Here is a 14,527-nt window from a genome sequence, read left to right on the forward strand (position 1 = left end):
AGAAGGGAACACACCAAGTTTTATTGGGGGGAGTATTTACAGGGGCAGGTAGAGGAGGAATAACAAGGTAGGGGAGATTGCCAGTACAAGGCAGACAAGGGGATACAGACGGCCCCTGTACCCACCCAACCCCAGGAAGGGCAGGAGAGCCAGCTGGGGCCCAGGAAGAGTGGGGCTGGGAAAGGACAGCAATGGGGGCTGAGTCCCTGGGCTTTGGGGGCTCAGGGGCTTGTAAACATTGACCACTCTCAGAAGGGGATGGGGTGGGAGAGGGCTCCCCCTACACTTCCTCACAGGGTTAAGGCCTCTCTAGGCTCAAGGGCCCCCTAAGTTCAAAGTCTCTTTAGCTTGAGGGGAAGGGGAAGGAAGAGAGGGGAAGAGTGTCATCCCCCCTCCCCCTGCATTGGCTGCGGCAGGGGTGGGGGCAGTTACATTCAGTCACAACAGTACTCCCCACACACCTCTAATGCCGCCAAATACTGGCGCGAGGAAAAGGGGGAGCTGGGGGGCCAGCAGCAGCAAGACATTTCCCCCTGGCCCATCACCCCCTTATTGCTTTAGAGAGAATATTGTCTTTTCACTGACGCTAACACTGTTGAAACCAGGGAGAAGCAGGTGGAGTAAGTCCTTCCACCCCCCGAGGCCAGCTTTATTCCCCCAACACTGACCCAGTTGCCACTTTGGTGCAAAAAAAAAAAACAAAAACAAAAACCCCAAAAACAAAAAACGTGGTCTCTCTGGGGATGGATGGGGAAAGAAAACGGACCACTCCCCATTTCCCCAGGGCAAGGAGAATACATTCATGGAGGGGAGGCAGTGGCAGAATTCTGCCCTAATACTGCACTCTGAGCAGTGAGGTCAACAGGAGAAGTTAGATGAGAAACCCAAAAGATACAACAAACTGTTAAAACACACACAAATACACACACAATTGGAGACAAACCCAGGCAGGTGACTGGGAATGAGTCGGTGAGCAGAAGGACCACCTCCCTCTGACTTAGGAGAGACAGACACTTCTATTCGTGACCCCCCCCTTCCCACCCTACCCAACATTAAAAACATCAGGGGAGCTGGGAGGGGAGAGGCCACTCACTCCTCTCCAGTTTGGTCAATGGAGGGATCAGGGCAGAGCTGGATGGTCCATATTCTACACAGCCAGCTGGCTACCGGTGGAGGGCTTCCTTCTAACAGCCCACACACTGCAACCTAAAGCCCCAAGTTGCCCACTCCCTTGGCCTCCTGGGTCCCTCCTCTCACCCCCTTCACAGGAGAAATAGTCATTAAGTGGTGCCTCTCTCCAGCTCCTGGAGGAACTGCTCTGCCCCCACCTCACTCAAGGGGGTGCAGCAGGGGCTTGTGGCCCAAAGAATACATTCATGTGGCAAGGCAGGGAGCTGGGGCTTTCTTCTTCACACCCAGTCCCCCCAATGGCAGTGGTGGGGGAAGCCCCTCACCAGGGCCAGAGTGGAATCTCTGCCGCCCTGACAGCCAGATGAGGTTGGCACCAGCTGGCCCTCTGCCATCTACCCCGTCCAGCCACCAAGGGAGGGGAGGTGGCCTGGCCCATTTGTGCAACTTTCCCCCAAAGCAGCAAAGCCAAGGGGCTCCTTGAGCCCCGACCCCAGACACCTCTGCCACAATCATAGCAACAAGGGGGCCTTTCACAGCAGTCCGGCCGGTGGGGCTGAGGGGGCCTCGCTGTGCAAACTGCTAGCACCCCAACTTCCAGTTACCCCAATGGCCCACCTGGCAGGGCAGGGAGGGTAAGTGCAGCCTTGGGGGCCAGGCAGGACAGATCTGTGGGGCCAAGTCCCCACTGCCCCAAAATAACAGTGTTTTTTCTTTCAGCCTCCTAACCTTTTTTTTTTTCATTGTTTTTCTTTTTTCTTAAAAACAAAAACAAAATCTCATTACCCCCACAATCCCCAGAGGGGGGAGGGGTGCTTAGAGTCTACTTGTTAACAAAATCTTTTTGCCTCTCCTAAACGTTTTCTTCAATGTTGTTTCAAATTATTTTAAAAGAAAAGAAAAAAAACCCCTCCCCCCAATCTTTTAAAGTGCCTCGTGGTGGGTGAGTTAAGGTGCATCGTGTGGTTTTGTAACAAGTGCTGGGGACCCTGCCCCTGCTTCCTCCTAAGCTCCTTCATGGGAGCCTGCAGGCTGAGGACCCAAGGTCCAAGCTGCTGCTGTTGCCCCTGGCCTACAGCCCAGGGGGGCTGGTGGAACGGGCTGGTCAGTAGTCATCCACGCTCTCGATCTCACCAGAAGGTCCGTGCAGGGAGTACCCTGAAGCCGGAAGAAGCTGGGTTTGAGCTCTTTCACCACAGGTGCCTACTCCATGCTGAAGAAGGAGCCTCCTCACTGGTCCCACCCCCAAAACGTACCCAAGATGCTAGGGTCCGAGTGCAGCATCAGTGCCCGCCTCTTGGCCTTGCTGCCCTCCCCCGGGCCAAGTTTGGTGCTGTGGTTGGTCTGAAAGGCAGTCTGCAGAGAACCACTGCTCAACCAAGCCTCCTGCCAGGCAGCAGAGAAAGGAGCAGTCAGAAGAGTGCTGAGCAACCTCATCCTCACCTTAAGGGGATGTGCAACCTCACCTGCTGCTGCTGCCGTTGTTGGCTGGCTTTCTGCTTAGCCCTCCGCTCCAGAAATTGTTTGGCAAATTCTTTGGCTTCCAGCGTATCCCCCAGGCAGGAACGAATATAATCGTGGACATCATAGGGGGATTCCACCTCCTTGAGGATCGCTACAGCCATGGGCACTACGGAGCAAGATGGTGGCTATCAGGGCCCACTTGATGTAGGTCTGGCACCCCTGCCCTGCTAGCCCAGCCCAGCCTCCCCAGGGTCTGCCACCTATACCGTCCAGGCTCCCAGTGGTGCTCAGTGTGTGCAGCATCTGCTCGCACCACTGGGTAAAGCCATCCTGGGGCCTGGGGATGCCTTGTAACAGCTTCAGCAGCTTCTCTTCCTCTTCTGTCTTTTTGCGTACGGGCCGACCTGACAGGTGGCTGTAGGAGTCACTAAGTGGGATGATGGATTAGAGGCAAGAGATAGCAAAAGTGTTCCTTCCATCCTGGCCCTAGCCCAAACCCTGCAGGCCCTGGCACCCACCTGAGAGAGGGGCTGCTCCGGCTGTTTTTCAGGCCCAGACTGCGGGCCAGGCTCCCGTTGCTCTTGAGGGTGTCCTCCCAGAGGCCCAGGCCGACACTGCTGCCCCCACTCTTGTCGGGCCCGCCCCATAGCGGCCCAGACTCAGATACCCACTGGTTCAGGGGGGCAGCGCCCAGGCCCCCAAGCTGGTACAGATGACAGGAAGTCAGGGTGGCCCAAACAGGGACACACACAGATACAAGAAAGCTAAGTGGGGAGACTTATGTATGTTTCAAAGGGGGGCTAAGTAAGAACCACAAAGAGAGATCCTTCAGAGTCAGACATGAACCAGCATTCCCCAACTCACCCCTGGGGTCACCCCGAGAGCTAACCAGGACTCCTGAGGGACCAGAAACTACAAGTCGACCAGGGTAGGGCCCAGCTTGCTCACCACTCGGTGGTTGGGGGCCTGGGCCCGTGATGGCTCCCGAGGCGGAGGCTGTTTATGCAGCTGTCGCTCGCCCTCCAACTGCAGCTCAAGCATTGTCTTCATGGACAGTCCTTGCTTGGCCAGGCCAGCCCACAGTGGGGGTGGGGAGCTGGGTGCAGGGGGCACTGGGACGGTGGCCACTGCCTGCTGCTGCTGAAGGAGCTTCAGCAATAGCTCCTGCTGCCGCACCTGAACCAGAGAGACAGTGAGAACCAGCAACCTGGCCCCAACCTCAGGCCGCGGGCTCGGCTGGGCACGCACTTGCTTGCGCCGATACAACTCCTCTTCCTCCTGCCGCCGCTTCTGCTCCTCCTGCTGCTGCTGGCGTCGTTTCTCCTCCCGGCGCTTGCGCTCCTCCTCCTCCCGCTTCACCCTGAGCTCCACTTCTCTGCGTTCTTGGAACTGACAGTCAGCAAGTTCATACATCACACATGGAGGCACCCCGACTTCCCGTCTCAGTCCAGCCCTTAACACTAAAAACTTTAGCCCCCAGGATGCCTACTCACTTTATGTTGCAGCTGGAGTTGTTCTAGAATTGGACCCTGAGTCGAAGAGTTAATTGGTATGTCCCAAAGACTGGCCTCACCGCCTACAGGAGGCAAAAGCAGCTGCAGGAGGGAGCTCAGGTCCCCTGGACTGAAGCAACCTGAAGGGGAGGCACACCCCTGAGCTCCCTACTTCTGAGACTGCTGGGCTGGCCACACACCTGATTGTGATGAGGCTGAGGTATGTATGTCCCAGAGGGAGCCCGAATCTGGCACCGACAAGGACCGGTTCATCGTCGGGAGCAGGTTCTGGTCCCCACCTCTGAGGAGCAAAACAGATTCTCAGCATCCTACACCCATCTCTGGGTTGCCCCATCTCTCCCCTTTATATATGCCTAGGGCTCCTACATGCAGCCAAGTAAAGACTATGAGACAGACAGAGCACCCAGACCTGGGGGGTTTGAGAGCTTGGAGCTGCTGCAGGAAGGCGGTGAGCTGCTGCTGCTGCGGTGGCGTCAGGTCCCCCAGAGCTGCCTTTTCCCGGAGCCCACACTGCTGGAGGGGGCGGCTGTGGAGAGGAAGACAGGTTTGAGGGTTGCAGCCTATATAGCCAATGCCCATCCCTATTTACAGGCCCTTCTAGGCCCCCATACCTGTTGACCAGCTGAAGAAACTGCTGGTGCTGCAGCTGCTGGTACAAGGCCGCTGCTGCCAGCTCCTGTTGCTTCTTCAGCCGCTCCTGGTCCATGTTTCCCTGAGTAACAGAGTAATCCCACAGCTTTGACCTTGTCATGTTCCATACGACCTATTGACATCCAACAGGCTCCTGACTCCCCTCCTTGCCCTGCCCAAAGGTGGGTATGCTCACCAGCAGTGGGGGTGGCGAGGGCCCCGGGGCAAAGGGCACACGACCCCACATCTTGATCACCTCACCCAGTGGCTGGAAGCCCTCATCACAGCCACGCTTCACAAGCAAGGCCATGGAGAAATAGCCTGCCTGAAACCACTCTGCCATCTCCTGTGTCGTGAAGGGGCCTAGACCAAGAGAAGGGGGGCTTCGGTTAGAAAAGTGTGCCAAAGAAGCCCTGAAAGAAAATGATGGTGTGTCCCCACCCCTTGCAGCCCCTCCCGCATGCATGTCGCCCATTCCCCAAGGGCACCTTGAATCTCTCCCTGCGGGTCCTTGTAGAACCACTTCCGGGCTGCACCATGGCTGAGGGGGAGGGCAGTGGCAGCTGCAGAGTGGCGCAGGCCCTGGGTCTGCATGGCAGCCGTGAATTGCTCCTCTTCCAGAGAGCTGTCCTGCAGGGATGCCACAAGCTTCTCTGCCTCCTGAGAGCCCAGGGAGAGAGGGAAGACTGAGCTGCCTAATCACAGCAACAACAGGACAGGGCTAGGGCTAAGGTCGGGCTGGGGTGAGCTGGTCTCAGTGGGACAGAAGTGGAAGAATTTGGTACCTAGGTGAGACAAACAATGGCTTTGTCCTCCTGTAGGGGAGGACCCCAAGAGCTTTCTTAGGCCCCCTGCCCCAGCCAACCTGCTGCAGGTGTTTCAAGCCTTCATCATCTTCCAGATCTCCAGGTGGGCCAGGGGGTGAGCCCACCCCAGGACTCAGCTGCATTCCCCTCAAATCATCTCCTGGGAGCAAAGAAAGGAAAGTGAAATGGGGGTGCCCAGACAAGGTGCAAGACAGTCCCCTATCCACCCTCAGTGCAGAAAAGCAGGCTCTACTCTGGTCCCCACAAAAATACCCTATGCATCTCCTTCCCACAAGGAAGAGGAGCATTTCCCCCACTAGCCGTGGCTACAGAGAGAGGGCAGCCCCACCCTCTGGCTACCTTCAGCAACTGGCAGGTCTTTCTCCATAGCATTATTTGCTTCTCCATTAGGTCCCCAGAGTGGGCCCAAAGTAGCCAGTGGGGATGGAGAGCTGGACTTCTCCTCTGGAGGTGGCAGTGGGGTCAATTCCTTCCCACCTAAAAGAATAATTACCAGAATTCAAAACCAAAGAGCTAAAAGGCCTTAAAAACCCTCCTCTGGTGGCCACATTTTGGGCCTCTGGGTATTGAGACCACCAACTTAACTTTAGTCAACCTGACTAATGTTCAATGACTCAACATGATAAACCCCACTTTGCACACCTCCTCTTTTGCCCCTACAACACTGGACACTAGCACATGTGTTCATGGTACTGTCCAAGACTGTATGTACAATACCATACACTTACGATCATGTTCTATAAATCCTTTAAGGGATTTGCAAAGGTCATTTTAATTACACTTAATTTTTATCTGACACACTGCCTTTAAGACATAGCCCTGCTATTTCTGTACCTCCCCACACCTATCAGTACCTTTTTTTCTTGATTTCTAAGCAGCCTTCTCTTAAAGATGAGTGGACAGCCAGTACCCAGTCTGGTGAAAGAACACTCTGCCCTTCGGGCCCAATTCCAGGTGCTGAACACTTTTCCTTACTCCACCCTATAGGCTTACCTGCCTCAGGTCCCTCCTCATCCAACCCTTCGGAAGGCTCTTCCTCTTCTTCCTCTAGACCCTGGAAGTCGAGCTCCTGCTCCTCAGGAATGGGCTCCTTGGGACCCTTCTGCATGGGATTAAGGGATGCAATGGGAGGTGAGGGGGCAGAAAATAAATAAGTGGGCCTAAGATGACCCCATTAGGGCAGGTTCCCACCAACCTCTAATAAAAACCTTCCCCTAGCCTCCTCACAGATACCTTGAGAGGCAGGAAGGCCCCGGAAGCATCAAAGGTGCCCATTTCTTCATCCTCATCATCCAGGCACCACTCTGGGAGCCCGTCCTTGTCGTCATCAAAGCCATCAGGCCCTCGGCACCTCCGGAGGTGAGAGCTACCTCCCCCACCCCGACCCTCCTCTTCACCACACCCTCCTCGATCCCCTCGCAAATCAAACTCAAACTTGCGACGCCGGTCCCCATGTTCCCGCCAGCCAGCAGAGCGGGGGCCACCATCTGAGAAGAAAAAGTCAGAGAAGAATCAGTATCGCAGTCTAGCCAGAGGCTCTTCCGCTACCCACAGGACCCCTGGAACCCCCAGCATTTCAAGGACTGCTCCCCCTCCCACCCCACTCCAACACATTTTTAGCTCCCTCCACCTGGTCATGAAAGCCCCCTGCACAGAAGTTCCTGCTGCCCTCTGCCCCCTGACACCCATCTGGCCCCAATCTCACCAGGGCTGGCTGAACGCCAGCGGTCACCATCTCGTCGGGGTCCTGCCCCAAGTCTCCAGCTTCCCTCCTCCTCCTCTTCTTGCTCCTCCCGGAGAGACCGCCAGTTCTCACTATCTGAGCGGGCATGTTCCTTCCTTGGGCCGGCCCCTCCTTCCTCAAACCCGGATCGTGCTTGGGGGTGAGGGAAGACAAGAGTCAGTGGAGTGGCAGCCACAGTCCCTGTAAGACTCTTTCCATAATCTTCACTTGATAAAGAGGAGCTCGGTTTTGGGTCCTCCTGCCCCTCCCCCCAACTTCCCGAGGAAACATCCCCCTCACTGGGGCCACCCGTTTCAGTCTCCCCCCCACCTCTCAATGACCTTCAGGGCCTGGCACCTCCCTCATCACTATACATACCTCCGTCCCTCCTGGCCGACTTCTCAAACCGCCTATCGCCTCTGCAGGACAAAAAGGTATTGGTCAAATAAAAGCTACCCCTCCCCGACTTTTTTTTTTTTTTTTGCATTTTTCTGAAGTTGGAAACAGGGAGAGACAGACAGACTCCCGCATGCGCCCGACCGGGATCCACCCGGCACGCCCACCAGGGGGCGACGCTCTGCCCACCAGGGGGCGATGCTCTGCCCCTCCTGGGCGTCGCCATGTTGCGACCAGAGCCACTCTAGCGCCTGGGGCAGAGGCCAAGGAGCCATCCCCAGCGCCCGGGCCATCTTTGTTCCAATGGAGCCTTGGCTGCAGGAGGGGAAGAGAGAGACAGAGAGGAAGGCGCGGCGGAGGGGTGGAGAAGCAAATGGGCGCTTCTCCTGTGTGCCCTGGCCGGGAATCGAACCCGGGTCCCCCGCACGCTAGGCCGACGCTTTATTGCTGAGCCAACCGGCCAGGGCCCTTGAGATCTCAGCACACCCATCCATTCTGCTCTGAGAAAGGTGAAGAAAGGGTTGATGGGAGACTAGGAAGAAGTCAGGCCTGGGAGGGAGCCCAATGGGCACACAGAACAGAGGTCACAGGAAAAATGTGGACTAAGAGAATCAGAAGGAAACGGCAGGGCCACAGGGATCAGAGGGCAAAGAAAGTGATCTCTGACCAGGGCTTATGTGGTTGGTCTTCTATTGCCCTCTAATGACAAAGACCCAAGGCTTTCTTCATGGGGACCTGGATCTTAACCCTGGGGGCTTCTGTCTGCTACGCCCATATGCCACCTCCTTAAGGCCTGCACCTGTCATCCCAACTCTGGCTACGCTGGATCTCTCGGGGGTTTCGACCAAAGGCCCCTTCGCCTTCTTCAATGCTTCTTTGGTAAAAGCAACTGTCACCACGGCCACGGCCTGGGAAAGGAATGAGATGCACAGGGGAACTTGTCAAATCATCTCTACATATCTTTAAGACCATCGGCCCCACCCTCTGCTGCCCCTAGAACACATTATCATCCCCCTACCTCTGCTCCGTGTGCTGCCCCTGCCACGGGAGGCGCCGCCTGGGGGGGGTCCAGCCCCTTTCCCCATCAGCCTCAGCACAGCCACACTGTTCACTGACAGGGAGAAGTTTCTCTGAGGAGGGAGCCAGGGATGGGAGTGAGGACCCAAGTACCTGACCACCCTCACCCTGTCCAGAACTACATATACCCTCTACCACCTGTCTTCCCAATCCAACCCCCCTCCAAGATGGAGCCCTAGTATCCCAGCCCACAGCAAACCCGGCCCAGTCCCACCTGCTCCTCCTCAGTCAGAGGCTCCAGTGCCAGGGGCTGCAGTGGCTCCTCCTGTAGCACCGCAGCAAATTCCTTGTCCTGCAGCTCATCGGGGACCTGTCAATCAGGGCAGGGGAGCAGAGATACCAACATACTCCTGGCACCTCTCCACTAAAGCCAGACAGTCAACTGGGCCATCTACCCCACCTACACCGACCCCCCACCTTGTTCTCCTTGATGTAGAGGGCCAACATCTCCTCTCGCCCATACCGATAGTCAGCGAGCTTGTATTTGGGCATGGCAGGGGATGGGGGCGGAGAGGCCACACTACCACCGCTAGAAAGTGCCCTCAGCCTAGAAAAGGGTTATAGGGAAGGAGAAATTAGTCTGAGTGGATCTATTGTTCCTGGCTTCCCTGCACCACCCAAAGCACACCTGACTCACCACTCGGGCCCAAAGTTGAGGGTCTCTGCTGCCATTATGAAGCTGGGCGTGTCCTAGAAATCAGAGGAGATGAGCAGGGGTGGGGGGGACGGACCTGGAGTTCACTCTCCAAACACCTGTGGAGGCACAGGGGACACTGGCCTGAGACAGCATACCTGGACAACCCTGAGAGGATGAGAAATAGGTCCCCACTTTGGTGGGCACAGTAATGGGTTCTAAGAGGACTCACCTAAACGAGCCACGTGCCACTCACACCATGAGTTAATCAGAGAGTCACAATAGGGGAAGACCTGGGGGGAAGGAGGGAACAAGGCAATTAGAGCCCCTTCTGCTTCTGCAGGGGTGCCCTCCCTTGCCCTAGACCCACCTGGCAGCCTTCCTCTGGGCAGCAGGTAGAACGGAGACCAGCCTCTCTGTAGGCAGGAACCTATGCTGAAGTAAACCAGGGTTCCCAAGCTAATGGATGCTGGTTTGACCACAGTGGTGCCCAGGAAGGAACCTTCACATCTGGGAAAAATCCTTAATGAGAGGTGAGGTGGAAAAGCTGGGTTAAATTAATGGATCAGAATGTCCTCCTGCCTCTGGCTCTCCTCGGTCCTGCATAACAATAACCATAGCCTCTGCTCCTCCTCATTTCTGTCTCCCACACATTCACAGCTTCATGAGCAGTTAATTCACTCAGCAAAGCCTGACTGAGGTGCTGGAGGTAAGAAGAGAACATGCCAGGCACACTCTAGGTCTCAACACTCTTGCTGCATGGCATAGCATTCGGGAAGGGCGTGGTTAAGGTTTACATGGACATTCAGAACAGAGATGATTAAAAAAAAAAAAAAAACACTGAAACTACAAATATTCAAGAGAAAAAAGGGTCAATCATGGAGATTAGATATTAACCTTGGAGAAAAATTACTTTCCTCCTAAAAAATTTCAGAGCTGGCCCTGGCCGGTTGGCTCAGTGGTAGAGCGTCGGTCTGGCGTGCAGAAGTCCCGGGTTCGATTCCCGGCCAGGGCACACAGGAGAAGCGCCCATCTGCTTCTCCACCCCTCCCCCTCTCCTTCCTCTCTATCTCTCTCTTCCCCTCCTGCAGCGAGGCTCCATTGGAGCAAAGATGGCCCGGGCGCTGGGGATGGCTCCTTGGCCTCTGCCCCAGGCGCTAGAGTGGCTCTGGTCTCCACAGAGCGATGCCCCGGAGGGGCAGAGCATCGCCCCCTGGTGGGCAGAGCGTCGCCCCCTGGTGGGCGTGCCAGGTGGATCCCAGTCGGGCGCATGCGGGAGTCTGTCTGACTGTCTCTCCCCGTTTCCAGCTTCAGAAAAATACAAAAAAAAAAAAAAAAATTCAGAGCTGGTTGCTTGGTGGCTACCAGAGATTCCGTTTCAAGAGAAACCCAGTACAAAGGGAGTGGAGGTGAGGATGCTATTCTAGGGATAAAGATGGGGTACACGTTGGAGGATGTATGTAGGCAAATACAGCCAGTGCACCCACAGGCTGGTTTACCAAACAGGAACCAACACCCAAACCCCTTTCCCAGGACCAGGAAGAGCCCAAGCACCAGTAAAAAGAGCCAAGAAGGAAACAACATTATGAATATACAAGCTGGGAAGAAGGCCACTCACCATAAAGTACAAATAAGATCAGAGTTACTGAGGCTGACAGAAGTGGCAGCGTTGGCAGTGACCTGTCCCTCTAAGGACCAGTAGAGGAGGATCTTAGGAAGCAGCTCATCCCTGGCGGTTCCGGGCAAGCAGGGTCTCAGGAAGCTGCACAAAGGTTCCCTCACTGGCTGGGGAGGAGGCTGGACTGGAGCACCTCCCCAGTGCCCATCAACTCCAAGAGTCCACACTCTGGTAAGGAAGGAGGAAGAGGGTTTCTATCAGACAGGCCAAAGGGCAAAGGCTTCTCACCTACAGCTGCACACCAGAGGACATAAGAATTCCAGGACAGACACAGGATCCATTCCCAGAATCCCAGCAGCCTAGGCTAAAATGGAGTTTTAAAAAAAGTGTATTTTATTGATTTTAGAGAGAAAATGGGAGAGAGCAAGAGAGACAGGAACATCTGTTCCTGTAGGTGCCCTGACCAGGGACTGAACCAGCAATCTCTGCATTTCAGGATGATGCTAACCAACCAAGCTATCTGGTCAGGGCTGAAAGGGAGCTTTTGAGATCAGCTAGAATAGGGCTGACCTCCTCCAATATGGGCATTCCTTCTACAATTGCTCTGACTGGATACTCCCGGTGATGGGACACAATATGGCACACAACGCTGTGAGAAGACAAGTCTGATGAAAAGCTCTTCCCCTCATGGAATTCAAGTAGGCCTTCCCAGTCAGCAGAGTAATATTATTTATTACTTTCAATACTACAACCCTTATGTAATTTGGGCAATGACTGAACTTTGAAGACTTTACGCTAAGTGAAATAAGCCAGTCACAGAAGAACAGGTATTGTATGATTCCTCATATATATGTGAGATTCCTACAGGAATCAAATTCAAAGTGGTAAGAGTAGAATGATGGGTGCACGGGCTACAGGGCAAGGGAAGGTATTTAATCGGTACAGTTTCAGATAAAATGGGGTAAATCAAAGAGTTCGGAAGATGGATACTGGTGATAGTTGCACAACAATGTGAACTAGCACTTAATGTTTCACAACTGTACAATTAAAAATGGTTAAAGTGGTATATATTGTATCTTACCACCACTTAAAAAAAAGTTTAAGTGCCCTGGCTGGTTGGCTCACTGGTAGAGCGTCGGCCTGGCATGCGGGAGTCCCAGGTTCGATTCCCGGCCAGGGCACACAGGAGAAGCGCCCATCTGCTTCTCCACCCCTCCCCCTCTCCTTCCTCTCTGTCTCTTTCTCTTCCCCTCCCGCAGCCAAGGCTCCATTGGCGCAAAGCTGGCCCAGGCACTGAGGATGGCTCTGTGGCCTCTGCCTCAGGTGCTAGAATGGCTCTGGATGCAACAGAGCGACGCCCCAGAGGGGCAGAGCATCGCCCCCTGGTGGGCATACCGGGTGGATCCCGGTCGGGCCCATGCGGGAGTCTGTCTGACTGCCTCCCCGTTTCCAGCTTCAGAAAAATGAAAAAAAAAAAAAAAAAAAGGTTTAAGTAAAAAAATAAAAGGCATTTGGGGATAGCTATCCATATTTAAGTTTCTCCATTCCAAGAAAAACAACTCAAATTCCTTCAAACAAATCTCAGGAGAGGCTGTTCTGAGCCTCCTCCAGTTGACTCCAGAAAAGCCCATCTTCTAGAGGAACAAAGGAGTCCTGTGGCATGGAAGGCTGCCATGGGGAGAGGGGAACAGAAAAGGGACAACTCACCCTCCCACCCTGAGGGAGTGGCAAAGGCGGCAGGCACTGCTTGGTGCTTTCCACAGCTGGCCTTTGCCTTTCCGTCCTGGTTGCAAAGAGCAAAGTGAGGAAAAGCAGCCTCCAGTGTGAGAAGCAGGGAAACTACAGAAGTAAAATGAGAAGCCATCAGGGGTGGAGGTGAGGAGCACACTAGATGCTAGAGAAAAAAGCCAAGTCTCTAGGTGGGCCAGCAGGAGGAGGACCTGGTCCCAGAGCTGGTGGCTGACTGGCCCTTCCTCACCAAGCAGCATGCATGCCTCTAATTTTCACCCCTCTAAGTAGGTGTGTGTCTTTTTCCACATGCTTCCTCCAAGCCGGTTGTTCTTAACATTTGGTAAAATCTGGAGATGTGTTGTTTGACACGACTAAGAGGTGCTAGTAACATCTAGTAAGTAGAGGCCAGGCATGGCCTCTACTTGCACAGGACAGCACCCTACAATGCACAGGACAGCACTACCCTACAAAGAATTATCTGCGCCAAAATGTCAATATTGCCACACGTGAGGCCCTAGCCAGTTGGCTTAGTGGATAGAGTGTGGGCCCAGCATGGGGACATCCCGGGCTCAGTCCCCAGTCAGGGCACACAGGAGAACTATCTGCTTCTCTTCCCTCCCTCTCTCCCTTCTGTCTTCCCCTCTCATAGCCAGTGGCTCAAATGGTTCAAGCATCAGCCCTGGGCGCTGAGGATAGCTCGGATGGTCCAAGTGTTGGCCTCACACGCTGAAGTTGATTCGAGCATCAGCCCCAGACGGAGGGTGCCAGGTGGATCTTGGTTGGGGCGCATGCAGAAGTCTATCTACAGTTCTCTCACTTAAAGAAATATATATGTGTGTATACACTCCTCAATGCCACAAGCACAGGTAATGCCTACTCTGTTTATGGAAAAGAATGAAAGAAAAAAACAAATTTACTGTGGTTCATTTTCTCCTCTAAAGAGCAAAGCAATAATTCCCTATTATACTGTCCCATGAGAGAAATCTGAAACTCTGCAAGAAGGGAAATTCTTGGGAAAACACTAAATCTAAAAAAAAAAATTGTCCTAAGTTTCTCTATCACAAACTCTCAAAGCCAAGCGTTTAGACTCCTTTCCAGTGAAGGAAAGGGTGAGAGAGTCGGCAGGCAGAGGAGTGGGGATGTGGCTTTTCCTGGCTACTTGATCTAAGGATCTCCTCAAAGGCTCCTTCCAGCTTAGCCCCAACCTTCCCCCTGCTCTCAGCATCTCCCTGCCTCATCTACCAGCTCCTCTTTCTCAGGCCTCAGTATACCCTCACTCCCCTGGCATCTGGATTATTGCTATTAAAAGGCTGCCCCCTGCCGGAGTTAAGGGGAGAGGCTGCACACTGGTTCTGTGTGCCTACTACAGGCTTGAAGGAAGGAATAGGAGAGCCTGTTCTCTGCAGTTCAGAACTCATGGGAGAAGGTAAAAATCCAGAGAATAGGTGGTTCCAGTTAATACACTCAGTTAAGAACACTATTTACTCATTCTATCACCCCTAAAATTAGCCTCAATCCAGAGCAATGTGCCTTGGCACAGAAAGATACCACTATTAACAGAAGCAGAACCCTAGATTCCCCAACATTTGAGCAACTGCCCAGTCCCAAGCCTCCACCCTCTCAGTATGGAAAGACTGTCCCTGAATGGTAGAGGAGAACTCTGAGGTTTCAAAAGCCATGTAAGCCAGATCCTCGGCTAGTCAGCTATCCAAGCTCTCTCCTCTCTGAGCCATTCTGACAAATGCTGCCCCTCAGCATGTCTACTAGTTAACAGTTTTCAAAGCA

At 54.1% G+C, this 14,527-nt stretch overlaps 1 protein-coding gene across 1 annotated transcript in view; it reads right to left on the minus strand.

Moving 5' to 3' along the window:
• GIGYF1 (GRB10 interacting GYF protein 1) overlaps positions 1–14,527 on the minus strand; it is a 16,350-nt gene continuing 1,823 nt past the window's right edge. Inside the window, exons 2-28 of the mRNA XM_066382281.1 lie at positions 11,012–11,239; positions 9,764–9,915; positions 9,626–9,686; positions 9,397–9,512; positions 9,177–9,306; positions 8,974–9,069; positions 8,701–8,812; positions 8,482–8,590; positions 7,665–7,705; positions 7,269–7,439; positions 6,797–7,050; positions 6,557–6,665; positions 5,903–6,040; positions 5,602–5,702; positions 5,225–5,396; positions 4,933–5,099; positions 4,718–4,818; positions 4,516–4,632; positions 4,286–4,386; positions 4,086–4,168; positions 3,841–3,981; positions 3,541–3,768; positions 3,111–3,295; positions 2,859–3,019; positions 2,595–2,758; positions 2,385–2,514; positions 1–2,286 (exon numbers count right to left, since the gene is read on the minus strand). Coding sequence (XP_066238378.1) covers positions 2,234–2,286; positions 2,385–2,514; positions 2,595–2,758; positions 2,859–3,019; positions 3,111–3,295; positions 3,541–3,768; positions 3,841–3,981; positions 4,086–4,168; positions 4,286–4,386; positions 4,516–4,632; positions 4,718–4,818; positions 4,933–5,099; positions 5,225–5,396; positions 5,602–5,702; positions 5,903–6,040; positions 6,557–6,665; positions 6,797–7,050; positions 7,269–7,439; positions 7,665–7,705; positions 8,482–8,590; positions 8,701–8,812; positions 8,974–9,069; positions 9,177–9,306; positions 9,397–9,431 — 3,099 coding nt within the window. The 5' untranslated portion in view covers positions 9,432–9,512; positions 9,626–9,686; positions 9,764–9,915; positions 11,012–11,239 and the 3' untranslated portion in view covers positions 1–2,233. The remainder of the gene's footprint in view (positions 2,287–2,384; positions 2,515–2,594; positions 2,759–2,858; positions 3,020–3,110; positions 3,296–3,540; positions 3,769–3,840; positions 3,982–4,085; positions 4,169–4,285; positions 4,387–4,515; positions 4,633–4,717; positions 4,819–4,932; positions 5,100–5,224; positions 5,397–5,601; positions 5,703–5,902; positions 6,041–6,556; positions 6,666–6,796; positions 7,051–7,268; positions 7,440–7,664; positions 7,706–8,481; positions 8,591–8,700; positions 8,813–8,973; positions 9,070–9,176; positions 9,307–9,396; positions 9,513–9,625; positions 9,687–9,763; positions 9,916–11,011; positions 11,240–14,527) is intronic.

This window comes from Saccopteryx leptura, chromosome 4 (genome assembly GCF_036850995.1).
Source record: "Saccopteryx leptura isolate mSacLep1 chromosome 4, mSacLep1_pri_phased_curated, whole genome shotgun sequence".
Lineage (NCBI taxonomy): Eukaryota > Metazoa > Chordata > Mammalia > Chiroptera > Emballonuridae > Saccopteryx > Saccopteryx leptura.